Source organism: Ochotona princeps, chromosome 18, assembly GCF_030435755.1.
Source record: "Ochotona princeps isolate mOchPri1 chromosome 18, mOchPri1.hap1, whole genome shotgun sequence".
Taxonomy (NCBI): domain Eukaryota; kingdom Metazoa; phylum Chordata; class Mammalia; order Lagomorpha; family Ochotonidae; genus Ochotona; species Ochotona princeps.
In genome coordinates, this window is record NC_080849.1 from 311,039 (window position 1) to 336,788 (window position 25,750).

At 56.4% G+C, this 25,750-nt stretch overlaps 1 protein-coding gene across 1 annotated transcript in view; it reads right to left on the reverse strand.

Annotated features, from left to right (window-relative positions):
* Positions 1-3,850: 3,850 nt before the first annotated feature.
* Positions 3,851-25,750, reverse strand: part of LOC131482553 (RNA polymerase II subunit A C-terminal domain phosphatase-like) — a 33,202-nt gene continuing 11,302 nt past the window's right edge. Inside the window, exons 6-13 of the mRNA XM_058677138.1 lie at positions 23,337-23,427; positions 22,634-22,800; positions 21,273-22,229; positions 19,530-19,671; positions 18,830-19,039; positions 12,239-12,401; positions 6,028-6,215; positions 3,851-4,222 (exon numbers count right to left, since the gene is read on the reverse strand). Coding sequence (XP_058533121.1) covers positions 4,081-4,222; positions 6,028-6,215; positions 12,239-12,401; positions 18,830-19,039; positions 19,530-19,671; positions 21,273-22,229; positions 22,634-22,800; positions 23,337-23,427 — 2,060 coding nt within the window. The 3' untranslated portion in view covers positions 3,851-4,080. The remainder of the gene's footprint in view (positions 4,223-6,027; positions 6,216-12,238; positions 12,402-18,829; positions 19,040-19,529; positions 19,672-21,272; positions 22,230-22,633; positions 22,801-23,336; positions 23,428-25,750) is intronic.

A 25,750-nucleotide genomic window follows, 5' to 3' on the forward strand; every position in this document is an offset into this window, starting at 1 on the left:
ACATACCACGTAGTGACATTGCTGGAACTTGTCCACACTTTGCAGGTGCCGTCACTGGAACTCAGGGTCAGCTGAGCCTGTGTGCTCTGACCCCAGAGCTGTAGACAGGACAGGGCTGCGCCAAGTGACGCCTGTGCTGCCTTGGAGTACAGTGTCGTCTGCCCACAGAGGAGCACGCGCGTACACCTGGGACTCCAGTAGGAGCTGCACGGTAAGCAAAGCCCTTGGGAAAATTCATGGAGTTCCACCCCCGTGTGTCCTGGAGGCAGGACTGCGGGAAAGCAGCTAGGGACTTCTGATGCTGAGCCTCAAGTTCACTTGATGCTTTGTGTACAAGATTGTATGCATGGCAGCAGGCAGCCCACGCCGCACATGGCAGCACGCAGCCCACGCCGCACATGGCAGCACGCAGCCCACGCCGCACATGGCAGCACGCAGCCCACGCCGCACATGGGAGCACGCAGCCCACGCCGCACATGGCAGCACGCAGCCCACGCCGCACATGGCAGCACGCAGCCCACGCCGCACATGGGAGCACGCAGCCCACGCCGCACATGGCAGCACGCAGCCCACGCCGCACATGGGAACACGCAGCCCACGCCGCACATGGGAGCACGCAGCCCACGCCGCACATGGCAGCACGCAGCCCACGCCGCACATGGCAGCACGCAGCCCACGCCGCACATGGGAACACGCAGCCCACGCCGCACATGGCAGCACGCAGCCCACGCCGCACATGGGAGCACGCAGCCCACGCCGCACATGGGAGCACGCAGCCCACGCCGCACATGGCAGCACGCAGCCCACGCCGCACATGGCAGCACGCAGCCCACGCCGCACATGGGAACACGCAGCCCACGGCGCACATGGCAGCACGCAGCCTACGCCGCACATGGCAGCACGCAGCCCACGCCGCACATGGGAACACGCAGCCCACGCCGCACATGGCAGCACGCAGCCCACGCCGCACATGGGAACACGCAGCCCACGCCGCACATGGGAACACGCAGCCCATGCCACACATGGGAACATGCAGGCTGAGGCCTAGGCACACAAAAACACTTAGTCCATGCTGTGCAGGATCCCAGAAACAAGGCAATGGTCCTTCTTGTCAAGAACTTAAGAAATGGCTGAAGCAGAGAGCTGAGGCCATACCACCTAGGCCAGCCAGGCCAGGCTGGGACTTCTTTTTTTAAAATTTAATTTTAGTTTGATGATTTTTACATAGTTGATTAGGATGCAAAGGGTCAAGGGCTAGAGGAAAGTGGGTAAGATTACTGTTTTGACATTCTCTTTTTTCCTTCCTGTATCTGGGGGAAGGGGAGAAGCCACACCCAGTCTCCCAACCATCTCAGGGTCCCCGATGTGGGGCATGCTTCGAGGGTCCTGCTTAAGTGGTTTTCATGGCTGAACAGTTCTGAATTGCTGCTGATCCTGCCACTCCAATCACGATGAAATCTCTCCAGAATCCACTGGCTGACATAGTCCGCTTCAGAGCTTCTGTTTGCCCAGATGTTCACTGCCAACGCTTGGCTGGGGTAGCTGATCAATTTGTTCTATCCTCTGAACTTTGTTATGGTACCAGGTGTCCTCTGTAGGCTCCAGTGTACTGCCAAATCCTTCATTTGCATCTTGATATGCTGTCCACTGCTCTGTCTAAGCCACTGAAGAGGCCCAGCACTCCATGGTCAGACCATGGAACCTGCGATTCTCTCCATGGTTGGAGTTCTGAGTCCAGTGGTTCAGTTGGCGGGGAGGCAGTGAAGGGGGAGAACTGCTAAATAAACCTCATCTCATGATCCCAGACCTGATTCTTGTGTGCCAATACAGGGTCCAGCACAGTTGGACACCCAAATCAGCCTACGCACACACTGTTAGTTGCAATTTCTGGGTCAGTTCTGGCTCTAGCCTTGTCTTCTACACAAACTAATGGATGTTGGAGTCCAGCCTGCCTCTGCCCATCACAAACTTGGCCTTCATGCAAACTAGTGGAAGCTGCAGCCTAGTTGGAGCGACCCATGATGACCCTTACCAGGCCCGCCTCCTGCCCTGGTTCAGGTGCTTGCCAGATGTACAGCAGACTACACGAGTCTGTCTTGCATTCTGAAACAGCACCATCCCAGGCTGCCTGCTCCTCCTCCTCCGGAAGGTGCATGTGCAGAGTGTCAGTGGGTGGCCAGGTTGGCCAGAGGAGGATCCAGTGGCAGGTTTTAGTCCCACAGACGCCAGAGCGACAAGCATATTGCCACCTGGGTGCCAGATGCTGCCTGGATCTGGACAATGTTCTGGACAATCCTGCCAGAATGTAGGGCTGGACGCCAGGGGCAGGAGTGATGAGCAGGTGCCCGGCACGAACAGCATCCCAGGAACACCCAGGGAGACAAGGGGACAGGAAGAATACATCAGGGGTGTGGGCTGGCTCATTTCTGAAGAAATCAAGTGAAACAATGTGAAAGAGGTGCCGGGGGCAGTGGGTCAGGCTGCTCACGGTGACACTGGCATCCCATGTCAGGTGCCCCTTAGTTCACTGCAGTCTGGTCCTGCTCCCTGCGTAGGCGCACAGAGCAGCAGCAGCTGGCCGAGCCCTGACAGGGGACAGACAAGTCTCTGCCCTGACTCGCCCTTTCCATGATTTTAACTTTAAGTAATTCAGCGTCTATCTCTAAAGAAATAAACAGAACAAAACCCACACCCTCGCAGGAGACAGATGAACTGTTAACACCCACCAAGTGGTCTGAGTGGGCCAGCGCCCTGTGGGTCAGGGGCCCCGAGCGGGTCAGCGCCCACTCACTGAGGTCTTCACACACCAGCTCTCCTTTGCTGTTTTATCTTGCAAATCCTCTTGGAGATACCAGGCAGTGTGCACAACAGAGTTCCCAGTGGGACACCTTCATGTCTGTCACACGCACTGCTGGTGAGCAGTGTACCTGCATGTGGCCCGATACCTTCATGTCCGTCACAGGCACTGAGGGCGAACAGGGCGGGTGCAGGGTGACCTGCGTGTGGCCCTGGGTATCTGCATGTCTAGCTTTGAGGTTCAGATGAGTGTTTCATTTCACAGGGGTCACTGACCTGCCAAAGGTGGCCACAGGGGGCGGAGCAGGACCCCGGGGCAGCAGTGGAGGGCAGCCTGGCTCACTGCAGCTTCTCACAGGAAGTGCACAGGGAAAAGTGGATTCTTTCATGTGAGCTGACCTGGCCCTCCGTTGGGGACCCCAGCCTGTGCCTGAGGAGAAGAAATTTAGAAACCTTCCCTTGGCATCCTGAGTGTACAAATTCTCTTCCTTAAAGCTGGTTTTTCACTTACTTGAAAGATGCAGTGACAGTGAGGGAGAACCACGAAGGGAACTCGCAACCACAGATTTGCTCCTCAAGTGGCTGTGCGATGTCAGAACAGAGAAGCCGGGAGCCATGAACTCTGTTCTCTTCCATTAGAGGACAAGCCCTGGGGTCATCCTCTGCTGTCGGCAGGCAGCTGGACCAGGAGCTGGACAACTGTGAGGCAGTGCGAGTGGTGGCTTACCCAGGTGAGCCACAGGGTTACCCCCCGTGCGGATTCTCAACCAGACCGGAAAGGCACTAAGCGTTGACCAGGGAGCACCAGGGTGGCCCATCACATTGGGAGCTGAAAGGCGAGCCCCACAGGGCCCACAGCTCCCTGCAGCAATGCACTGAGAGCAGAGTGTATGAAAAGGGTTTTTATTAAATGAGAGAAGATCTGCGTGGTGGATCCAGTATGAAAAGATATACAAAACTTTACATCAGGCCTCCGTGCAGAGGGGAGGTGGCGGGAGGGAAGCCTGCTCCTGGCTGCATGCAGCTCTGCCTAGTGGCCTCCCGACAATGCAGAGGCCAGGAGCAGCTCACCGCACAGGGAGTGCTGGGTGAGTACGCCCTCTCACTTAAAAAAGTAGACTTTCCTGTACTTTGTAGTAAAACTTCTTAAAAACACCTGTTTCTGCAAAATAATGTGTTTCTGCACGTGGAGCTCTGCAACTGTGTCTCTGAGAAAGGGGGCAGCGAGCGCTGGCCTGGTGGCTGCCAGCCAGCATGGTACGCAGCCCCTGGCACAGCCCGCAGTCACATGAGGTCGTTGAGCTCCGCCTCAAGGGCCGCGGCCATCTCGTCTGCCTCCGAGCTGCTGCCCTCCCCGTCCGCGTCGCTGGACTCCCTGCTGGAGTCGCTGGCAGCGTTGTCCTCACTCAGCTTCCTCTTGTGGCCTCTGAGGAGAAGGAGAGCGGGGTGAGGACGGCTTGGCACACTCAGCTCCACCATGGTGCCAGGCCCTACCCCCCACTCAAGGGACACACATTAGCACTGGCACCTGTACACAGGTCCCAGGCACCCATGTCCCCAGTATTGTAGGTCATGAGAGTTTTGCCTTCACCAACACTTTTTAAGATTTATTTTATTTTTATTGGAGAGTCAGACATACAGAGAGAAGGAGAGACAGAGAGGAAGGTCTTCCTCCCATTGACTCACTCCCCAAGTGGCTGCAATGACTGAGCTGAGCCAATCCGAAGCCAGGAGCTTCTTCCAGGTCTCCCACGTGGGTGTGCAGGATCCCAAGGCTTTCGACTGCTTTCCCAGGCTGCAAGCAGGGAGCTGTTTGCCAGCCCTGCCTCAGTGCTCTAATAGCTCAGGCCCCTCCCTCTAGAAGCTTGGAACCAGAGACCCTTAACACAAGGCCTTCAAGGAATTTTCCAAGCTGCTCTGGAGGAAATCGCTCCTTATCCACAAGTGGCCACTGAGTTAGTGCTCAATCTCCCACGGCGGACAGCCATCGGTGCTGTGAGCCCCACTGGAGTGGGCTGGGGTTCTAGGGGCGTTAACTCATGAGCCCCCCATGTGGGGCAGTTTTCTGCTCTCTGCCAGCTGCGGGCACAAGGGCAAAGGACGAGCAGCTGGGTCCTCCAGGCTCTGAGGAGCAGGCCCTGCTGCTCCAAGCGTCTCCCTCTGCGCATGCTTCGTGTGCTTCGTAGCATTGGACCCCACATTTGCTGTTTCCCCTTCTCAATCTTGTCATGCTCTCCGGGGGCCTCCCACAGGTGAGGACATCTGAAGAGTAACCGGACCCTGAGCCCCTGGCCCCTGTGGCTGGGTGGGGTTCTCCCCAGAGGAGCACCTGTGAGGTGCCGCCTGCAGCCAGCTTGTCTGGGCTGTCCTCTCTACCTCCAGGATCCACACTGCTTGTGGACACCTGTGCTCATCTCTCCTGGCTTCAGGGCTGCTGCCCTCCAGTTCTGTCTCCACCAAACCCATGGCCGAGCACCAGCCCAGCGGCGCACACTGGACACTTGGTCAGAGGATTCGGCCAGCGCAGGTCCTCCCTCATGCAGGGAAACCACTTGTCAGCAACACAGAGAATGCTCTGCAGTGGTAAAGGAAGCCTGCCTGGGTGCCAGCTGACATCACAAACACGTGACATCACAAAACTTGACACTGGAAAGTTGGTTCTGCAGGACCCACAGTTTGAGGAACACCCCGCACCCTCACGGGCACATGGCACAAACATTAGACAAGGATCCGAGAAGCTGCCAGGAGAATGGGATTAAAAGGCATGCTGACTCCATGCAAAGACTTCTGAATTCTGCATTTTCACTTTCCATGGACTAATAATAATAATAATAATAAAAAATCTGAGAGATACAGAAAGAGAGGGAGAGTAAGAGAGCAGGTAAGAGAGAGATCACATCCCTGGTTCACGTCCCACATGCCAATAGCCGGCGCTGGACGTAATGCAGGTCTCCCCCATGGACGGCAGGGGCCCCAGCACCTGAGGACACACTGGCAGCATGCTGGAGGAGCTGCCGAGCGGGGACTGCATCCAGGCGGGGCAGCCACCAGGCCCAACGCTTGGCCCCCTGAGCTTTCCTAGGGCCTCACGAGTTCTAGCGGGACACCAGTGACTGCATGTGGGCCTGGGCCAGTGTGTGTGCGCCCCGGCCCCATGATCCCCTTGCCCGGGCCTCAGCTGCCTGCTCTTACCTTGGTGGCCCTTTCAGGGACCCTGGCCAGCATTCTCACCTGGGTCCCCGGGGGCTGGTCCCCGTCCTTTCAGTGCGTGCAGATGACCGGAGGGGCTGCTCCCTGCAGGCCCCCCAGGCCTCCTGCTTCATGGGTGGGTGTCGCCCCTCTGGCCCCTCCTCCTGGCTATCCGGCTTCTTCTTTTCATTGTCGCTGTCATCGCTGCCTTCTCCAAGGATGTCATCAACCTGAAAGATGTGGAGGTGGTCAGCAGCCAACACACAGACTCACAGAGCTGGTCAGCAGCCGGCGCGCGCCTGGCCCTGCTGTGGGTAGACCCCAGCTTGCAGCATGTAGCACGCTCAGACGCTCTGGCCTCGCTGTACAAGAGGCTGGGCGTTAACTGCATCATGCACATGAACACCGCGCTGCAGCAGGCTGCTGGAGGGGCTCCTGTGGTACACTGCTGACCCTGCTGGGGGCTGCACTGAACAGGGCTGACTGCTGGGTCAGTGGGATTCGCATCAGGACTCTGGCAACCCACTGCCAAGGCCTCCTTCGATAGCACCTCTGGGGTGGGCCAGAGGGCAGACGCAGGCTAAACAGAAGGTGAGGCAGGACCCCGCTGTCCCCGGCAGCCAACCCTACCTTCATGGAGGTAAAGCACATGCCGAGCCCTGACCTCTGCCAGCATCTCTGCCAAGGGTGAGGCCCACCCTCTGGGGGCCATGGTGGCCAGGCAGCAAGGCCTCCTTTCTCATTGACACCCACGCCAAGGGGCTGCAGCATGAGGCAGCACAGCCTCTTGAGCTTGCAACCTGAGGGGATCTCCAAGGACCTGTGACATGTTTGTCATGGGGATTGGGGTTACCCAGGACTTGTGACATGTCTGACAGGTACTGACACCCCATCTGATGACAGCTGAGCAAAGGGCACAAACCCTCTTCTGTCTGGAATGCCAGGAGGGTGCTCTGGCTCAGTATGCCCGGGATGGAGCATGTCACACAGACAAGGAATGCCAGCAGGGCCCTGAGGCTCAGCATCCCCCGTCCGCGGGATGGAGCATGTCACACAGACAGGGCAACCGTGCTTCCAGAGGAGCAGTGTACATAGTGACTGATTTACCAGGAAGCTCGTTTACTAATATAAGCAAATATATAGAAAACTTCAATTTATTCTGAATTAAGTCCTGAATTCCCTCCCAAGAGGATGCACGCAGCAAGTGGGCACAACAATGCCACCGGACACCTTGAGGACCCCTGTGGAAGGGAGGGCGGGAAGCAGAGAGCAAGGCAGGGCCAGCCCAGGCACAGGACAGAGGCTAAGACACCACCAAGTGGAGACGGCAGCGTCCAGCCACAGACCCCGCCAGCAGGCCTTTGGCTTCTAGCACCTTCCACGGAAATGCTGAGAACCTGCAAGGTGAAGGACCTCCTCCTGGCCTTGTGGAAGCCACATCAGCCCCAGAGGGCGCCTGCAGGTGTACAGGCAGACACACAGCCCAGCTGGAGCTCATGAACACATCCATCCCACTGAAATGGTACCACCTGAGGGCGCCTGGAGCCCACACAATCCTGTCCCCATTACTCAGACCCACATTTTATGGGATTAAAGCTGTTCAGACACTGCTGAAATGGAGCGTGTGGCAGAGCTACATGGAGCATGGCAGCACTCAGCTTCCACCCTGAGACCCATGGGCCTCAGTCCAGCCAGGCCACCTGCCCATCACACAGGAGACCCAAACCTCACTGCCCTCCGGTAGCCATGTGGTCATGGCCCACACAGCCTATCCCTAGGTCGTGGACAGCTTCTGTGGCCTCAAGGCAGGGGCTGTGACACCCCCACAGGTATCCAGGCTAGGACGTTGTGCTGAGAGAAAGCAGGTGCCACTTAAAGCACAATGTCAAGATCCAAGCAGGGGACCTGAACCAAAAAATCCACGCATTAACAAAAGGCAGGCAGGACTGGCTCTCTGGTGTAGCTTGCTCAGCCAGCCCAGGCCAGCTCTGGATCCAGCTGCTGCCTAGGGCACATGGCGAAGCAGCGGAGCATGGCCCCAGGGCCTCATGGCCTCTGTACCCATGTGGGAGGTCCAGTGGAGCTCCTGGCTTCAGCTTAGTCCAGCCTGGCTGCTGTGCACTTTGGAGGAATGAATTAGCAGAGGAGGCTTTTCTGTCACTCTACTTCTCAAACATAGATTAGTTATAAAATCACAAAACAAAACACCAGGCGCTTGTTTTCCCATCAAACACGTGGCTGTTAGTTAACATGCTGGAACTGGAATGCGCTGTAAAGTGGACAGATGGCAGCCGAGAAAACACTCAAACACAGCACCTCACAGCCCAAGAGAAACCCGGAGGACAGAGCGGCACTGCTCCACGTTGGGGCCATGGCGAGTGTCCGGAGAGCAGCCCTGACTGAAGAGGGGGACTGCAACTTCCAAGAGAAACACTCGTCACCTTAGAAGAGCAGGAACCAAATCACACCCAAGCCTGCTCCAAAGGAGTACCTGGGCAGACACCTCTCCACTGACCACAAAATACTACAGCCCAAAGTCACTCCTTCCTGAGACTTTGACCGCAAGGGAGAACCTGGCATGATCCAATGTGGTTTCTGTAGAGACAGATTCAGAAGCAAAGCTCTGTAGCACACGTGAGCACATAAGCTGTGCGAGTCCCAGTAGCAGGCTCTAGCCTGTCCCCAGAGGGCAGCCTCCACTCAGTCTGGGAGAGGCTGTGCCTAGTAGCAGGTGCCAGAACAAATCCGAGCATGTGAACTCACATTGCACAGATATTCAAAGAGGCGAGTTTTCAGTCCTCACCTGAGGGGGTGCTCACAGGGATAAGCCTATATAACGACAGGAGCGGACAGGCACACAGCTAGCACCGTCCGGACACCATGCGCACACCTTGCTTTACCAGGGAGCTGAGGCACCCAGTAGGAGGTGGCCATATGAAGCGGTACCGTTTCTGCAAGCAGGCAGGATGGGAGACAAAAGTGAGGGCTGTGCCATGGCAACCCCACTGCCTGTTGGTGCTGGCCAGGTGCCACCTTGGGTCTCAAGGCTCAGACACTGACCACGCCCGTGAAGTGTCACTATAAACCTGAAGCCACGTGGTCACGGCTGTCGCATGAAAACATGGGTGCTCTTGAGGACGCTCCAGCAGGCTGCTGTGGCTTCACCACCTCACTGAGCTGGACACTGGTGGGAAAACCCCACAGCACAGACCATGGCTAGCGGCACACAGCCCCCCATGAGCACGGAGAGGAGTGTGTGGGCCTGAACAAGCAGGACACGGGGAAGGCACTGGAATAAGAAGTAGGAATGCGACCAGCACCCTGTCCACCTCAGGTGGAACTGAAGACGCCCAGTGAGGCCTTCAGTGAGCAGACAGACACACCGGAATCTGTGAATGCAGATGCGCAGCACCACACTGCATGACTTACAGGGAAGGTGCATCCATGGTTGGCACACTCCAAAATCCAATGCTGCAGACAGACATCAGCTCTGCTGGCCAGGCCCACCTGTGACGAAGGCCCTCGGCTGACCTGGAGAGGCCAGGTGGTGGCCCTGGCATGTGGTCGTCCACCAGGGACCCCCAGGCAGCAGGTAGTAAATGGGAAACAGCACGTGGCTGACAGGGCTGCCTGATCGGGTGGGCAAACTTCATTTCAATTAGGCTACTTGCTGTTTGGGCTTGGGTTCTCCGGCTCCATCTTTCTCCCAGCCCTTGAACGGGCATGGAAGGAGATAAGCTACTGTGAGGCAAGCCCAAGACGCGCGTCCCGGGGAGACCGTGCCACGCACATGGTGTTCATCCGCTTGCTCACACTCACAAGCAGTCCTCTGACGGCTGAGTAGGAGCTGTGCTGTGGCTGTGGAGCGAGGCCAGAGCAGAGAGCAGGCCCCAGGCAGTGCTGGGAGAAGAGACACAAGCCAGGCACTCAACACACATGGATGGCGCTCACTGTCTGGGTTTTGCCCCTAGTCCTCACCCTGAGAGGCCATGCAAGGATCTACTGTGGGTGCCTGTGCCAGCAAGGCAGGGCCATTCAGGGCTGCCCTGGTGCTTGGGAGCATGGGAGGGTTCATATTAAAACTCAAGGCTGTATCAACCTGAGTCTGGGGATCTTGGAGACTAGCAAGAGCTCCCTAGAGTTATCCCTATAGGTCCCTGTATGTGCAGTGCCCCTTGCATGAGCCAAAGCTGGAGGCTGGAGCAGTGGTACCTGATTTTCTCATTCATATAAGGCCATATTCTGAGAACCTCCCAGGAAGGAGAGTCAAACCCAGGGTGAGCAGAAGAGGTGGATGGTTTGGGGCCCCAGGGCCAGCGTGAAGCTGAGGGCTTGAGGCAGATGAGGGCCTAGGCTGGCTGTGGCTCCCACGGGCGGTGGCCACTCAGGGGAGCTGAGTTCAGACAGCACCCACCCTGAGCCAGAAGGTTCAGAGTGCCAGATGCAGGTGAGAGACAAGGGTTAGGAAAACCCTTCCCTACCGGCTCGTTACAGCAAAGCTCCATGGAAGATGAGCCAGGGCAATGAGCTCATTGACACACTGTGCACACAGCATGAGGCACTCGGTGGGAAGCTAGGCCAGAAAGCTTCCCTAAACAACCTGAGCCAGGTATGCTTGCAAACAAGAAAAGACCCAGGGGTGATCTGGATTCCCTTCCAGTAAAATATAAAATGTCATGCCTGATGTAAAGGAGACTTCCTCCCTCAGGAAGTCAAAGGGTCAGCATGGTGGCACACTGGGTGAGGCCATAGCCTGCATCCCAGCACATATGTGGGGTGTCACTGGAGTCCTGGCTGCCGCATTGCCAGCCAGCTTCCTAACGTGCCTGGGAAAGCAGCAGACAATGGCTCAGGTGACTGGGCCCCTCCACCGACATGGCAGATGAGGATGAAAATCCTGGCTTCAGCCTTGCCCCATCCAGTCACTGCGGCCATGGGAGGCGTGAACCAGTGCACGGAAGACTCAAGTGTGTGTGCTTTCCTGGGAGGGAAGCGAGTCCTGCAGAAGTGATGGCAGGCAGGATGGAAGGCCGAGGTGGGCAGGCACTGCAGCCATGGCCACACCAGGTGTCAGTACTCATGGCCCCACGCTTGCACATCCGGTGTGAAGGCAGAGGGTTCTTACACCTCGGGCCATAGCTCCCCCTCCACTCGAATGTCTCTTCGCATGTAGACAGACACATGGTGTCTACAGCGCTGTCCACCACACCTTGCCTTGATCTATGGTGGTATCCCTGTGACACCAGGGGATGGCAAGAACACACAGGTGCCCAAGGAACTCATATGTGGCACAAACTGTGGGTTTCTTGCCCAGGGCACAGCCCCAGTGCTCAGCAGACCCACAGCAGCAGTCTGAGCATGGTCTCTCAAGAGCCACTGTTGAGGCCTAGGGTTGCTATTGTTGGGGAAAAAGGACCTGGCGTTGAGTGGCTGCAATGCTAAGTGCATTTGGAGTTTCTGCTTCACATTAAGATTCTAATTCTGTGATAGTCAGAACTGCAGCTGCCTTATCAAGGCAAGCCCTGAAAGCTGGAAGGGAGGCATGGATGGATGGGTACAGATGTGGGTCGGAGACAGCAGCCTGGGCCCAGAGGTGAACAAGCATGAGACCCAGCACGTTGTGACAATGGCTGAATCCTCCCTGAACATGGCGCCAACTTAGGCTGGCTGGCCATCAGTGCATCTGTTACTGCTTTCTGTCCTTATGGTACAAAGGCTGTCCACTGGACACTGAGTGCAGTTGCTGCTTGAGTGAGGAGTGGCCAGATATTGGCTGTGGGCATGTCATGGCCATCATGACTGCTTTTATGTGAGGTCCAGCTGTGCACACTCCTGCCTCAGGAACCCTGGCAGACAGTCCTTGTAAGCCAATGAGGACTTGGCAGTCATGCAGGGCCAGCCATGCTACTCTGAGTGTAAAATCACACCGTGAAACAAAAACACTGATTTACAACATGACTTCTAGTTTAGCAAAGTCCCTGCTGTATGTTGGTCCCAGTCAAAACTGGACTTGGAGCTCCAGGGTCCTCACTCCTGTACTTGGGAAACTCTCCCCATGGCCCCTCATTGCTTAGGGCCATGGCACACCAAGGGTCCTAGGCCAAGCAGCCATGGCAACCTGCCCCGAGTACCTCTTGTTGTAACAGCAGGATGGAAGGGGGACATGGGTCCTAGGTGTCCCCAGCCACAGGGTCTCAGGAGAGCTGGCTCAGAGCTCCCGCCCCGTCCGGAGTCCTGCCCACCCGTGGCTCACCTCTTTGTCCATACTCTCCAAGTCTTCCTTACAGAGGGTGTACAGCGGCATGGTCTCCGACATACTGGGCTGTCGCTTTCTCCGGGAAGGGCCAGGGTGCTCCCCATCGCACATGTCAGGTACTGCTCCACCAAACATCTGTGGCTGGAGTGGCTGAGCAGCTCTGCAACAAGTTCACAGGCCCATGAGCAAATGCAGCCAATCGGAGCTGACCCTCCCCCGAGGCAGCAGAGTGCTTGGATGGGAAAACGCCGGACTGTCCAAAGGGCTCTCCCTGCACCCTCAGCAGGGCTTACGGATGCGTCCTGCTCCCCACAGCTGGGTCAGGCTGAGGGTAAACAGGCCTCTGAAGCTACCCGCCCATCATGCATCACCTGCTCCCCAACAGGCCCCATCTGCAGGCCAGTGGTTGGCTCAATGGGGTCAGAATCAAGAGCAAATGTGAAGGGAGATGGGCATGTCCCAGAAGGCCCCAGCAAGTGTTATCAGCCCTCAAAATAAGACCAGGAGGGCTGCAAAACATAAAACAAAGCAAAGCCAAACAAAAACAGCAATTACAACCTGTCTCGGGCACAAAACAGATACACAGAACACAACGGGGATTTTGACAGTGTCAACCAGCAGAAGCTCATCCACTCCCAAAGGAGACAGACATAGTCACATCACACCTGCAAGGTCACAAGCCCCATCCCAAGTCTGCTAACAGTTGTGTGGAGTAAGACTGCTACTGGCAAGGCTCCCTGCCGGGGCCACCTATGCTTCATGCTTTCTATTTGCTACAATCAGCAAATCCAATTAGCCTCTTGTCCCCACAATGGGCACCGCTGCAGCTCATGGTGCACAGCTGCCTGAGAATCCAGAGCAGGCTCTCCCATCACACACACACTTCCTGTGAGCTCAGATACCCATGAATGCGTGCATGGACTTGTCTCTCCATGCTCCAAGACTCTCTGGGTGCCCTTGGAAACACAACTGGTCACATTCTCATGGCACTCAGGACTCTAAAAATGGCCACTTGTTCTCTTCCAGGGTTGGCCAGGCTCCTGGTGGGCAGGAACACTGGGCACTGCCTCACTGGATGGAGTGTGGCTGGTTCGTGGCACAGGCCACGCATGATGCAGACTTACTGCTGCTGATGAAGGAAGTTGTGACTTCCATTCTGGCTTGGTGCTCATGTGACTGGCAGAGTGGCAGCAAAGACTTCACAGGTGCGGGTCCTGCTACTCTACTGGAGAGCAAGGTGGAGCCCCCAGATTCCACCTTCAGCCCGACCCACCTGGGAATTAACCACAGAATGCCAGGCCTCTCTGTCTCTCCCTCTTTCTAACTTTGCTTCTCAAATAAGTCTTCAAAAAAGGGAGAGGAGGACCCACAGTTCAGTGGAAAAATCCTCGTCTTGCATGTGTCAGAATACCATGTGGATGCTGATTAGTGTCCTGGCTGCTCTACTTCCCATCCAGCTCCCTACTTATGGCCTGAGAAAGCAGTCGAGAACAGCCCAAAGCCTTGGGACCCTGTACCCGTGTGGGAAACCTGGAAGAAGCTCCTGAATCCCAGCTTTGGATCGGCTCAGCTCCAGCCACTGTGGCCACTTGGGCAGTGGGCCAGCAGAAAGATCTTCCTGTATCTCCTTCTCTGTAAATCTGCCTCGCCAAGAAAAATGAAGCTTAACAATAACAACAGCAACAAAAACGAGTAAAGAGCTGGCACTACAACGTACTAAGTTCAGCCTCTGCCTTCAGTGTCGGCATCCCATACATCCCATACATCCCAGTCGGCATCCCCTGGTTTGAGGAGTCCCAGCAGCTCCACTCACATTCCAGTTCCCTGCTTATGGCCTAGAAAAGCAGAAGACAGCTCAAGATCTTGAAACCCTCTACTCAGGCGGGAGACCTGAAGAGGCTCCTGGCTTTAGATTGGTTCACACACTCCTATGACCCACGCTGATCTATGAGATCCTCACAGACTCCCATGATCCAATGATCTATGATCCACTCTGATCTATGACCCACACTGAGTTATGAGATCCTCACACACTTCCATGATCCACTTATCTATGATCCACTCTGATCTATGAGATCCTCACACACTCCTGTGATCCACTCTATGACCCACACTGAGCTATGAGATCCTCACACACTTCCATGATCCACTGATCTATGATCCACTCTATGACCCACACTGAGTTATGAGATCCTCACACACTCCCGTGATCCACTCTGATCTATGTCTGAATGTCACATACTCCAGTGTGATACTGAGCATTATTGCCCCCCAGTGACTGCATACAGTCATCTGCTACTTGGTGTTTTAGTAGCTGACCCTGAGGGCACCTGGAGGGTTCTGCGGTGTAGGAGCTCAGCATTCTTTTGGGTGAGACCAGTCTCCCTCACCCCAGAAACCCGGGTCAGGGCGAGGTGCACATGCTGCTGCAGCCCGGGGCCACTGAGTCACTGCTGGATGAGAACTCCCCCATGGCTTGCTCTCATCTGCCAACCTTGAGCACGCTTGCAGCACCCCTAAGAGCTGTTTGATGCTCGCCTACAAGCCTGCAAGATCCACTTGACACATCCTTCCAGGGACTCAGATGCCAGACCAACACCAACTTACAGTCCCTGAAGTCTCCAGTGAGAGCCTCATCATGTGTGTGCTGTCACAATGGGCTTTGCTGTAGGGTTCTGCATGGGGGAGGGGCTCCATGGAGTGGAAGAGAGCAGGGCCAGAAGGGAGACCGGCCAGGCAGGCATCTTGTGAAATCACACGAAGTCCAGGGAGGCGCCAACAGTTGGAACCTGGCACTCCGATGGGTCTTCTCACCCTTGGAGAAGCACCAGAACCCATTCTAACCTGAGTCGAGGGCTCTCTGCAGCTGAGCCTGTCCAGCCACCCTCATTGCTGGCCTACAGGGAGGCTGCAGCAGGGCCCAAACACGGCTCACCTCACCAGCTCTTAATGGTGGCACCAACACTGACTCCTGGGAGAAGAGAAGCCCCTCAGCCCTGCCAATTATTCAGCAGAGTGGACAGCACTTGGCCCTGACACAGGTCACAGATGAGGCCCATCATGATCCCTCTGACCTGTGAAGAACTGGAGAAAGGCAGCTCCCTGGAAGGAACCCAGCACATACTGGGGACACTCGCCTCTGCAGGCCTCACCTATCACACCCCAGAATGACACGTGGTCACCCAGGCACTCAGGCCCAGTGCCATCTCTCCTCTGCTATCAGCCCAGGGAGCCCATGCCCCTTCAGACATGCCAGGGTTGCTGTCCATGTTTACAAAAAACTCCAACTCCGTCTTTTTCTCAGCATGAAAAGCAGATTCTGAGGGTTAGGTGCTGCTCCTGTGAACAGCACAGTTAACCATCAGAAACCAGAGCGGCCACACACTGCTGCGCCACCAGCAAGATGCCACACTCAGAAACGAGAAACTGCCTGTAGTGGACATGGCCAGTCGTGGGGGCCGGTGTCACAGGACCTGTGCTCTTGGTAGTCACTGAGGCATGCGAGTGGTCATAGGGGCAGCATGATCTGGGCCAGCTTAGAGTGGAGCGGCTAGCAAAACACAAAAACACAGATACCCAAGGGGGACTGTGGCTTTCATGTCTCAGAAACACTTGTTCCTGACATTCGGGAGTCCCCAGACAGCTGAGCGGATGGTAGTTGGCCCCAGGCAGCATCAGGACGGGCTGGTCACTAGAAAAGACTCCACCAACCACACCTCACAAGGAGGCTTCAACAGGGTGTCGAGAGTGTGAGAGCAGGTGCATCCCAACTGACTCTATCACAAACTGAGGATGGCTGCTAAGGGGCTGTGACTGTGGAGAGGTGGGGGTTGGGGAAGCGAGGCCTCAGCACGGTGCCCCTCTCCTGTCATAGCCTCTGTCCACACTCGTTTGTGTGAGCACCTGTCAGCTGTCCTGAGGTCCTGGGTGGCCCCCAATCCTTCCATGCCCTCCAGGAGGCACAGTTCCAGCCTGGGGAGCATCATGGCCTCACACAGCCCCACAGGGAATCAACACAGTTTTTCTGATGTCCTTTGCGATCTTAACTGGCTGCTTATTTGTGGGTCCTTGCCACAAACACTACAATTGAAGGTAACACTGACCCTTACATGGCATCTTCCATGGCTCAGGAAGGACCTGGATTATTCAAAGCAACTATGTGGTCACAGTGTTACATCAGACAGGGAAGAGTGTGAAGAAAACATGCAGGGTTCCCAGTCCTGCCGCTCCCCAGCTCCGTCCCCGTCCCGCCCCCGCAGGCTGGATTCTGCACACTCCCTGTCACCTCCCAGAGCTGTGCAAGTGGTCCTGTGGGGAGACTCGGGAACTCCGCACTTCTCTGCCCCTCCTGGCTTGGTCCCAGGACTGCACACCGTGTGCCTGGCACTCTGTGCAAGCTGCTGGCTGTTCTCGCTAAGGCCAAGCACTGCATGATGATCTGGCTGCTGCAGGCCTGCTCATTTTGGGCTTTAAGGGTTTGTTTGGATCCCCTCTAATTGTCTTAGGGTGTGGCTCCTGGATTCATAGAACCTGTAGGATTGATCTGAAACTTCCAAGGGTTTGCTTCACCTGGGAACCTTGTCCTGGTGGTCCTACTTGTGGTCCCACTTTCAAGTTAGTTTTCTGATCGACCTGTCTTCTGGTATTTTTCCCCACCAGCCCATTTACCAGCTGCTGCTGCCCTCCTCCAATGCTGCAGATGGCCCTCCATCAAAGTGTGTGTGTGCATGTGTGCATGCAGAGGTGGACGCATCTGTTCTCTGCATGCTCCTGGGGGCACCCATTCAGGACTGCTCTGGTCCCTCTCAAACCTGGAGCACCAGAAAATTCCAAGGGAGGAAGACAACAGAAGTGGAGTCTCAATTCTCCTCTGGAAACAGCCACACTCAGAGTTCTTGGGATGCAGGGAGTGACTCAAGGACACACGGTGACCATGTGTGTGCCAGCAGGAGCCTCATCCACTGACCTATGTGGTTGCTTCTCTGATGCCATGAAAGGCAGTGCAGTCCAGCTCTGGGCTGTGAACCAGGCTGTCCACCAGCGGCATCCCCTCTGAGAGGCAAGGGAGCTGAGCTTGACCCGCCATGAGAACCGCCCTGGGACAGCTCCGTTGCAAACCTGGAACATGTCACCTACAGGCAACCACGCAGGAGGTTGAAGAGCTGCTCAGTGAGGACACGGGCCACCCCTTCAGTCACTGCACATATGCTTCCCAGCATGGATGGCCCCAAAAGGGACACCATCTCAGCAGGAGGAAATGGGAACACAGAAGGTACCCACTAGGGCAAAGTCCAAGCAGCTGCTCCAAGGCTGCCAAGAAGCTGCCCAAAGCAGGAGCCATGGCCTTGGTGAAGGGAAGATGCTTCCTTTCCTCTCTTGGCAACACAGACACATGACATACACACACACGGGCAGGTAGTCATCCTACTGGTTAGAAGGAAAACAACAAATGTGGCAAAGAGCCGAGGTCATTTACTGGGGGGGTGATATATACACAATCTTTAAGTGAGCAGCCCATGGGTGGCCACGCTCCCACACCAACAGGAACCACCCCACTGTGGTGTGTGGCAGGAGGGCATTCAGGTTACCAGGGGGCACTGGACATGTACAGGAGGGCCCTTCTCCACGGCCAGATGCACACTCTGAGCCCGGGGTGCAGGAGCCTTTCTGGATTTGGGGTGTGACATGAAGGACGGCAGAATGCAGGGCTTGGCACTCGGATGAAGGGTCTGAGTGCCTTGAGGGTTTTCCTATTGCAGCAAGATGTTAATAGAACCTGTTTACAGGCTGCCTCTGTTCACCATTCAGTTTGTTTCAAAGGATTATTTGCCTCATGTTGGCTTCTTAGTGAAATTTTCATGTCTCACTGCTGTGTATTTATTCCAGCCTGGGAACAGAATACCTGTTTAATATTGCCCTTTAGACTGGTGTCCGTTTTATTAATGCAGCCGCGCCACAAATTCTCCTTTGTCTTTTAAAAATGTTATGGCTTTAAATTATGATTTATTTTGACTGTGGAATAAATACATGAATGGAGCAGAGCAGAGAGGCTGTGGATTGGGCAGAGGGTACCAGGGGTGGGCGCCTCCGAGGGGAGACCTAGGTGCTCTAACAGAGGACATGGGCACGTGACCAATCCTCTGTCCCACCTGCCTGCCCTGCCCTAGTGTCCTGATTCAGCCAGGGCCTCCTGCCCACCAACTGCCCGATGCCCTCTCTAGTCGTCTCCTCAGTGTGTGCAATGGGAAGGTGTAGCTGTGGGGCCCAACACTGCACCTGCTTCCCAGGCATGGGAGGGAGCCAGTGGCATGGCATAGCAGGTGGCCTGGGCTCCGAGAGTTTTCCTAGGCCATTCCTGAGACCAGCCTGATGACAAGAGGAGGTAACTCTGAGGCGGGTGGCCAGAGGCTGAATCCAAGGTTTCCTCCATCCCAGCTTGGGGCTCAAGACGAGGGACTCCCGAGTCCTCAGCTGTAGCTCCCTTGGAACCCAGGGCCGAGTGAGGCCCTGGCCTTCACGTGTCCACATGGCACCCTCTCCCTAGCAGGACCAGAAGCCGCAGGCGCCAGCTGTGGGCACCATGGTTACCTGAAGGCAGAGGGCTCACCACGGGCGGGCAGGGTGCTGCAGGGTGCAGCCCCAGGGCCCTGCACCCCAGTTCTGATGAGCTTTCCTGTTTTGGAGTCGTAGATCCGAACCTCAGGGCCAGGTGGGGCCTTAGCGTGAACGGGCGCCGGGTGATGCAGGGCGGTTGGAGGCACAGCCTGCTTGTCTGGAGGGGCCGCAGGGCTATTCTCCCTGTGCAGAGAGGGTGAGGGCTGTGAGGATCGTGGTGACAGCAGGCAACCACTCAAGCACATCTGCTGAAAGCTCCCAGCTCCTGATAAAGCTGTGCAAAGAAATGGCAAGCGTCCAGATCTCCTGCCTGGCGGTCACACGCAGGGACTGCTGCTCTCTCCTGCACTGTCTGACACGGGAAGGCCTTCAGTGTGGACACAGCAGGCAGACTATTGACCAACAATAGCCATTCTCAAACAATCTGCTTCTTCCCCACCTTGGTCTAACACCCTCATCTTTGTTCTGGAATGACCTGAATGTGACTTGTGTGATGCCCACACACGCCAGCCCAGGCCGCAGGGACAGCCCCAGCCTGTGTCAGGACAAAGCAAAGCAATTCCACTTCTTCCTCAGCTACTGCAGTGCTAATGAGGCCGTTCTGTGAACCAGCGGGACAGGAAGGCCAGTGCCAAGAGGACACTGAGCCCCGGCTGCAAGCTGAGGTACCTACCGCTGTGCCTTGGAGTCCCTGTCCCGGAGTGGGAAGAGCTGCTCCTCCACCCTGTCCCAGCGCTCCAGGCAGCTCCACAGCCAGTCGGGGTTGACCACATGCAGGTGGTGGCACTCCTGAGCCTGGCGCACCTTCTCTGTGCCTGCAGGAAATAGGCCAGGGTCAGGAGCAGGGATGTGTGAACGGGGCTCGCAGCAGCCAGGCTATGCAATGGCCTCCCCTGCCAGGCCCCCTAGGTGGCCCTTGCCTGTGCTCTTGGCCCTGGGCTGCCTGTGTTGGGTGGGCGACTGCTAAGGTTCAGTTGACCCTCTGTTGTCCTGTCATCTGCCATGCTGTCCCCACAGCGCACCACTGTGTGCTGCACCGTGACTCCAGGATGGCTCCCTAGCCAGGTCAGGTCCTGAGCCAGCACTCCCCGGCCCACGCACCCTTCTCCCAGCGGCACTCTGCAGCCACACTCCTCAGCCCTTTTCTACCCCAGCGTCACTGTGTGGCCACCAGCATCTGGGCCCACCTCTGTGGTCCAGACTCCAGACCACACCTTCAGCTTTCCCTCACTTGTCTGCCTTTACCGCCCCTCCTCAGAAGCCTTCCATCTGTGGCACTGCTGCCCTCCTCCAAGCCCATGGGGCAGCAGCCTTCCACAGCATATATATAAGACATCAGGTAGGGGCAGGCATGGTCAGGGCAGGCATGGAAGTCAGGGGCCACTGATGTGTCCACACAGCTTCCCCCTTAGGGAACCCTCTTGCCCTCTGTGGAAAAAGCCCTTCGACAAGCAAGAAAAAGTCTGGCCAACTCTATATGCGAGACGCTCAAATGAGAGCAGACTCAAGGCGCTGGCGTTGTGGTGTGGTAGGTAAAGCCACCACCTGTGACGCCAGCATTCCACATGGGCACCAGCCTGTGTCCCAGATGTCCCATTTACAATCCAGCTCTCTGTTAATGACCTGGGAAAGCAGCAGAGAACGGCCTGAGTGCTTGGGAGACTGGAAGAGGCTCCTGGCATCACCTGGCCCAGGCCCTGCTACTATGGTCGTCTGGTGGGGTTCAGTCTGAGTCAGCGGATGGAGGATCTCTTCTGGTCTCTCCGTCTCTGTGACTCTTCTGAGTAAATAAATAAAATTTAAAGAAAACAATCAGGCTCCAGAGCACAGGTAAGACAAGGGCTACGCCGTCAGCTCCCAAGAGAGTGCCACTCGGGGTGGGCAAGAGGGCCTAAGTGTGAGGCTCAAGAGTGGAGGTTCTGGTCTTCTCTGAGACAAGCCCCGCACATGGGTGTCAAACAGGGCACGTTGTGTACTGCAGCATGGGAGTCAGCTGTCCTGACCCTAGAAGTAGAGCCCTGAATGGCAAAGAGAGGGATCTTAGGGGGTCCAGGAGCCTTGCTTGGGCCGAGGGCTCAGCAGCGAATGCTGCCTGGGGCTGCTCTTACCACGGCCATCTCCCAGGCCCAGCCACCAGGGGAATGCTGTGAAATTGTGTGTTCAGTTTTCTGGCTCCGAAGGCCGTACTGTGCTTTAACTTGGGGATGCTGCAGCCCCCTGCCCCGGTCCTCATTTCTCTGCTGAGGTCCTGCCTCTGATTCTCCACTACGCTAGCACCCACCTCCTACTCCTCTGCACCCACAAGGACGGCAGCTACAACATGTGTGCTCAGTGAGACGTTGGCCAGCACACAGCTTTCCATCTACTCTGGGAAATCCAGGCCGAGCAGGGATGCCTGGGAGCGCTGAGAACTTACCGGCCCGTGCCGCGATCAGGTGTGTGGCCCTGTCAGGGGCGTCAGGGTTCAGCACCAGCCGGGTGAGGATCTTGGCGCCAAGGGCTGTGGCGTGGTAGTGCTCCCGGGTCTTTTCCACGGGGAAGTTAGCAGGGTGCAGGCCACTGAACGCGATGGCGACGCCGGCCAGCACCCTGCTCTTGAGCTCCGGCACGATCTTGCGCATGTCTGGAGCTTCCTCCACCTCCTTGTTCAGGTACTGGTCGTATCTGGTGTAGTAATGGGCATGTACGCGGGCCAGGATCTCCTCCAGGTGGATGAGGTGGTCGTCGTCATCCGTGTCCTCCTCCTCCTCATCTTCCTCCTCCACACTCTGGTCTAGGGACTCGCCAGCAGTGATGCCCGACTGCTCACTGTTCTGTGACTCAGTCTCTGCTTCCTTCCTGTCAGCACAGCCATTGCCCAGGCCACAGAGGCTGCCCTGCTCGCCCTCCTCGGGCATGTCCAGGGTGCTAGGTGGAAGCTCCCCCGTGTGGGTAGGGCCTGAGGGCTTGCCCCCGCCCGGGTCGGGGGTGCCTCCCTGTGGCAGCACCCTCACAACATCTCGCAGGGCTTTTGGCTTCTTCCGATCACTCTTCTCACCGTCCCTCGCTGAGGCAGAGGCCTCGGACTCACTGCTCTCGCTATCACTGGACAGGACAAACTCCAAGTCTGTGCCCGGGGCACCCTGAGCATGCTGTGTTACAGCTGAGGTCCGACTTCCCCGCGGGCCAGAGGGCCAGGCCTCCAGGCCCTCGGCCTTCCCGAGGCGGGATATGCCTTCTGAGGCTCCTGGCATGGTCTCACCACCATTCAGCTCCCTCGCAGGCTTTCCGAGGCCGTTGCTCGGCTCCATTCCAGGAAGGTGCCTTCCCTCCTCAGAGTCCTTCCCAGGCAAGGTGGGCTCAGCGATGTCAGTCCCTTTACAAGAAGGGTTTGCTACAGGTGCGTGCAAAGGAGAGGTCAGTGTTACTTCCAGGGAGTGGCACCTGTGTTGCCCTGAAGGACCTGCCCTCAGCTGTCAGCATCTGTGTCAGCGGGTGCAGTCCTAACTGCAGGCCTGAAATGCTGGAGACCACGGCAAGGGCTTGTCCTGCCACTGACCTGGGGCTCCCTGCTTCCCACAGTGGAGCAGCCAGGTTCCTGGCGCTGTGTCTGTCCAAGGAAAGTGGGGTGAAGACCAGCCCTTCAGCGTATGAGCCTGCCCCCTCCCACCTGTATGCAACTGGGAGCCCACATCAGAACCAAATACCATCCTGGCTCCCAGTGTCCAATGAACCCCGCATCTCTGACAGCTGAATGTTCTAGAACCAAGGTAGCCAGCACTTGGCAGGGCCACATACCTCTCCTTCGGGCCTGAGGCTCCCGGGGTCCCGGGGGTGCATTCAGGTCACCGGTGCCCGGGAAGTACACGTACTTCTTCACAGTGATCAGGTTGGGGGCAAACTTCCAGACATCCTCGCGGTCATCAATGATGCAGACCATTGAGTCTCCACACGGAAAGAGGTTCCTATGAGTCAAACACAGAGTTCAGGGCACCGAGTCCACGCACCCAGCCGCACAGCAGACAGGGCTTCCCTCACGGCGAGCAAGAAGCTACGAAGAGCACCACTGGGGGTAGTGCACTGCTTTGCCCGGAGGTGGAAATGAGCCAAGACAGGGCAGCATGGGCGTGCACCCCGGGGCTGCCCAGCTGAGGACTCCCAGTGACTCTGCTTTCCCGTCCCTGGTACTCAGCAGGGAGAAGACAGAGACGCTCACTGTGGGGGAGCCAAGTTCAGACTGTGTCTCCGCCATGAGAAACCTCGGATTAGAAATGGAACTCTAAAGCTAGAATGAGTACTGTGGCCATGCTTGGTTGCCGCGAACAAATAGAGACGAAAAGTGAGAAAGCCTGGAATCTTGTGCGTGCTAATGGACACACAGGCACCTTGGGGATGGAGGGCAGTGGGCATCTGGCTTAGGTGTGGACACATGCCCAGCACCTGCCTGCTGAGACAGGGACTGAATGGAGCCATATTGGCAGCACTCTAACCCAACACATACCTGAGGTTTCCTGTTTTAGAAAACGGGTCGATGCACTCATCCCTTGACAATATGCGATGAGAAAAAAGCTTCGCCTCAGGGTCTAAGAAACCTTCAAGGAGGAAAGAACAGAGACGTGAGCGTGACTCGTAGCAGGACCCTGGAACCAGCACTGCACGGCGCGTCAGACACCCAAGCGGTGGTGGCCAGGGGGCAATCTGTCCCCCAAAAAGCCCAGCTGTGGCTCTCCACTTGACGCATGGCCCCAGGGACAGACAAGACACAGTGCCATTTGTGAGTGCTTACTCCCTGGCACAGGCCTGGACCCTCCTCTTCTCACACTGCCTGGCGACTACTAGTGCCCAGCCACACCAGGTTCGCTCCCTGCAGTGGGACCTTTGAGGGATACACTCCACCCCTGTGGGAAGCACACTGACTGTGCATCCCCATTCCTTGGGGTCACTGACAAATGTGCATTACGGCACTGGAAAATGCCTGTTCCACCAAACAGGTGACACTGCTTTCCACCGCCCAAGGGACATGCAGGTCCCACGAGAATGCTGAGCCCGCCAGTGGTCAAGCTTGCAATCTTCCTCTCCCAATTACACGGAGTGTGCATCACACGAAAAGGGTGATTTTCAATGCCAGTAGAGTGGGAAGAGGAAGCTAGCAGCCACATTTGTTAACAATTACTTAGGCTCCCATCAGTAAATAACTACAGTGGCCCACAAATATTCATTCCCAACTCCTTCTACCTACAAAGTGTCATGCTCATTCATGGAAGCAAAGTTCAAACTTTTCAAATCCCTGGACTGCCTAGGGAGCTCATCCCAGTCTCAGCAGGCAGGCCTGCTCCCCCAGCTATTCTGTCTTGGATCAGCCACAGGGTACCCACCTCCCAGGATGTCCACAGCTCCCTGGGTGGAGCAGCCCTCCTCCTGGCTGCTGGACCTGATGTGTATCTAGCATGGGGCTATAGGTCTGCTGCCTCCTGTGGCCCTTGGTTCTGGCCAGCATTCTTTAGACACGCTGCAACACTGGAATTCCAGGGAGTATGGCATCCCCAAAGGAGAAGGCCCTAGGAGGCAGGGGGCCTCAGTGTCCCACAGGTGCCATGGTAGGAGTCTTCAGGGGTCCAGCCGCCTGTGGCCCAACAGGCTCCTCACAGCTCTCGGCTTGGTCAAGGAGCACAGGGTTCGCACATGTCCTACTTCCCTGTTGGGAATCCACACAGATGCTGGGCCCTGCTGCTCCTCGTGCTGTCTAATGGGGAAGGGTGAGTCTAGCAAGCCAAACAACATTCCAGCGAACCGCGGCTCACACAACCAGCAGACCTGAAGCAGCCCCAAAGCCACAGCACAGGAGAGGGAGAAGACAGACACAGGAGCACATGGCCTCCCTGGGCGGACGCAGCCTGTCGGGGAGAGAAGCAACTACCCCGCGTCTGTGCCTTTGGGAATCACTCCTGCCTGCCTGTAGCCTGTTCAGGAAACTGTCCAGAGGACTGAGCCAGAGAAGGGGAAAGGTCCACTCCTGCCTCAAGTTCAAGCTGAGAGCACAGACCGAGCTGAACCTGTGGCCCGTGTGGAACATGGGGTAAATTCTAACAGCAGGCTGTGGACCCGTGAGGCGCAAGAAAACAAAGCAGGGACGGACGCCAACTGACATGCTGGCAGTGAGAAGCAACTCTGCATTCTTCATCCTCCCGTGGTACTGTGACATTTTTTAGTTCTAAAAGTGAAAGTGCTGGTTACTGGATTGAGCCTCCCTCCGTGCTGGGGTCCGTGCGGTGGGTGTGGAAGACACGAAGGTGTGAAGAATATTGTTCCATTGCAGGCAGGGCCCCGCGGATCTCTACAACCACCTGAAGGCAGCTCCACCTCCCTTTGCATGGAAACTGGACAATCCCACTGAGATCTCTATAATCTATTTAGCCATTGTCTTGCTCTGCACAGCTGGTATTTACTATCAATGTGAGCTTGGAAGCTGATGTTGCTGATAACGTCTTAGCAAAAGGCCTTTTACTACTCAGGCTGCCCCCACTGACCATATGCTAACCAAGGGTAAGTCCCCAGGTGCAGTGGGAATCTATTCTTTCCTTGATCTTTAGGTCCCTCCTTCTGTGCTACACTCTCTCCCTTAACTGGTTCAAGACTAAGCTGTAGAATGAGGATTGTAGTAGGAATGTGTTACTGATTGATACGCATTGAGAACTTCCTGACCACAGGATTAGGACGGCTGATACCCTGCCTCAAGGTGAAACAATTGGCAGAACTATTCTTAGGAAACACCCACTTGATCATGAGACCAAGAGTGTGTACCAGCGCTTGTGACTGCTTCTGTATCAATAAAGGGGACAGCTTTCCTGCATTGTCCACTATGACCCTGAAATTGTAGCGGTCCGTTTATTTTCTCTACGCCTACTCCATGCACCC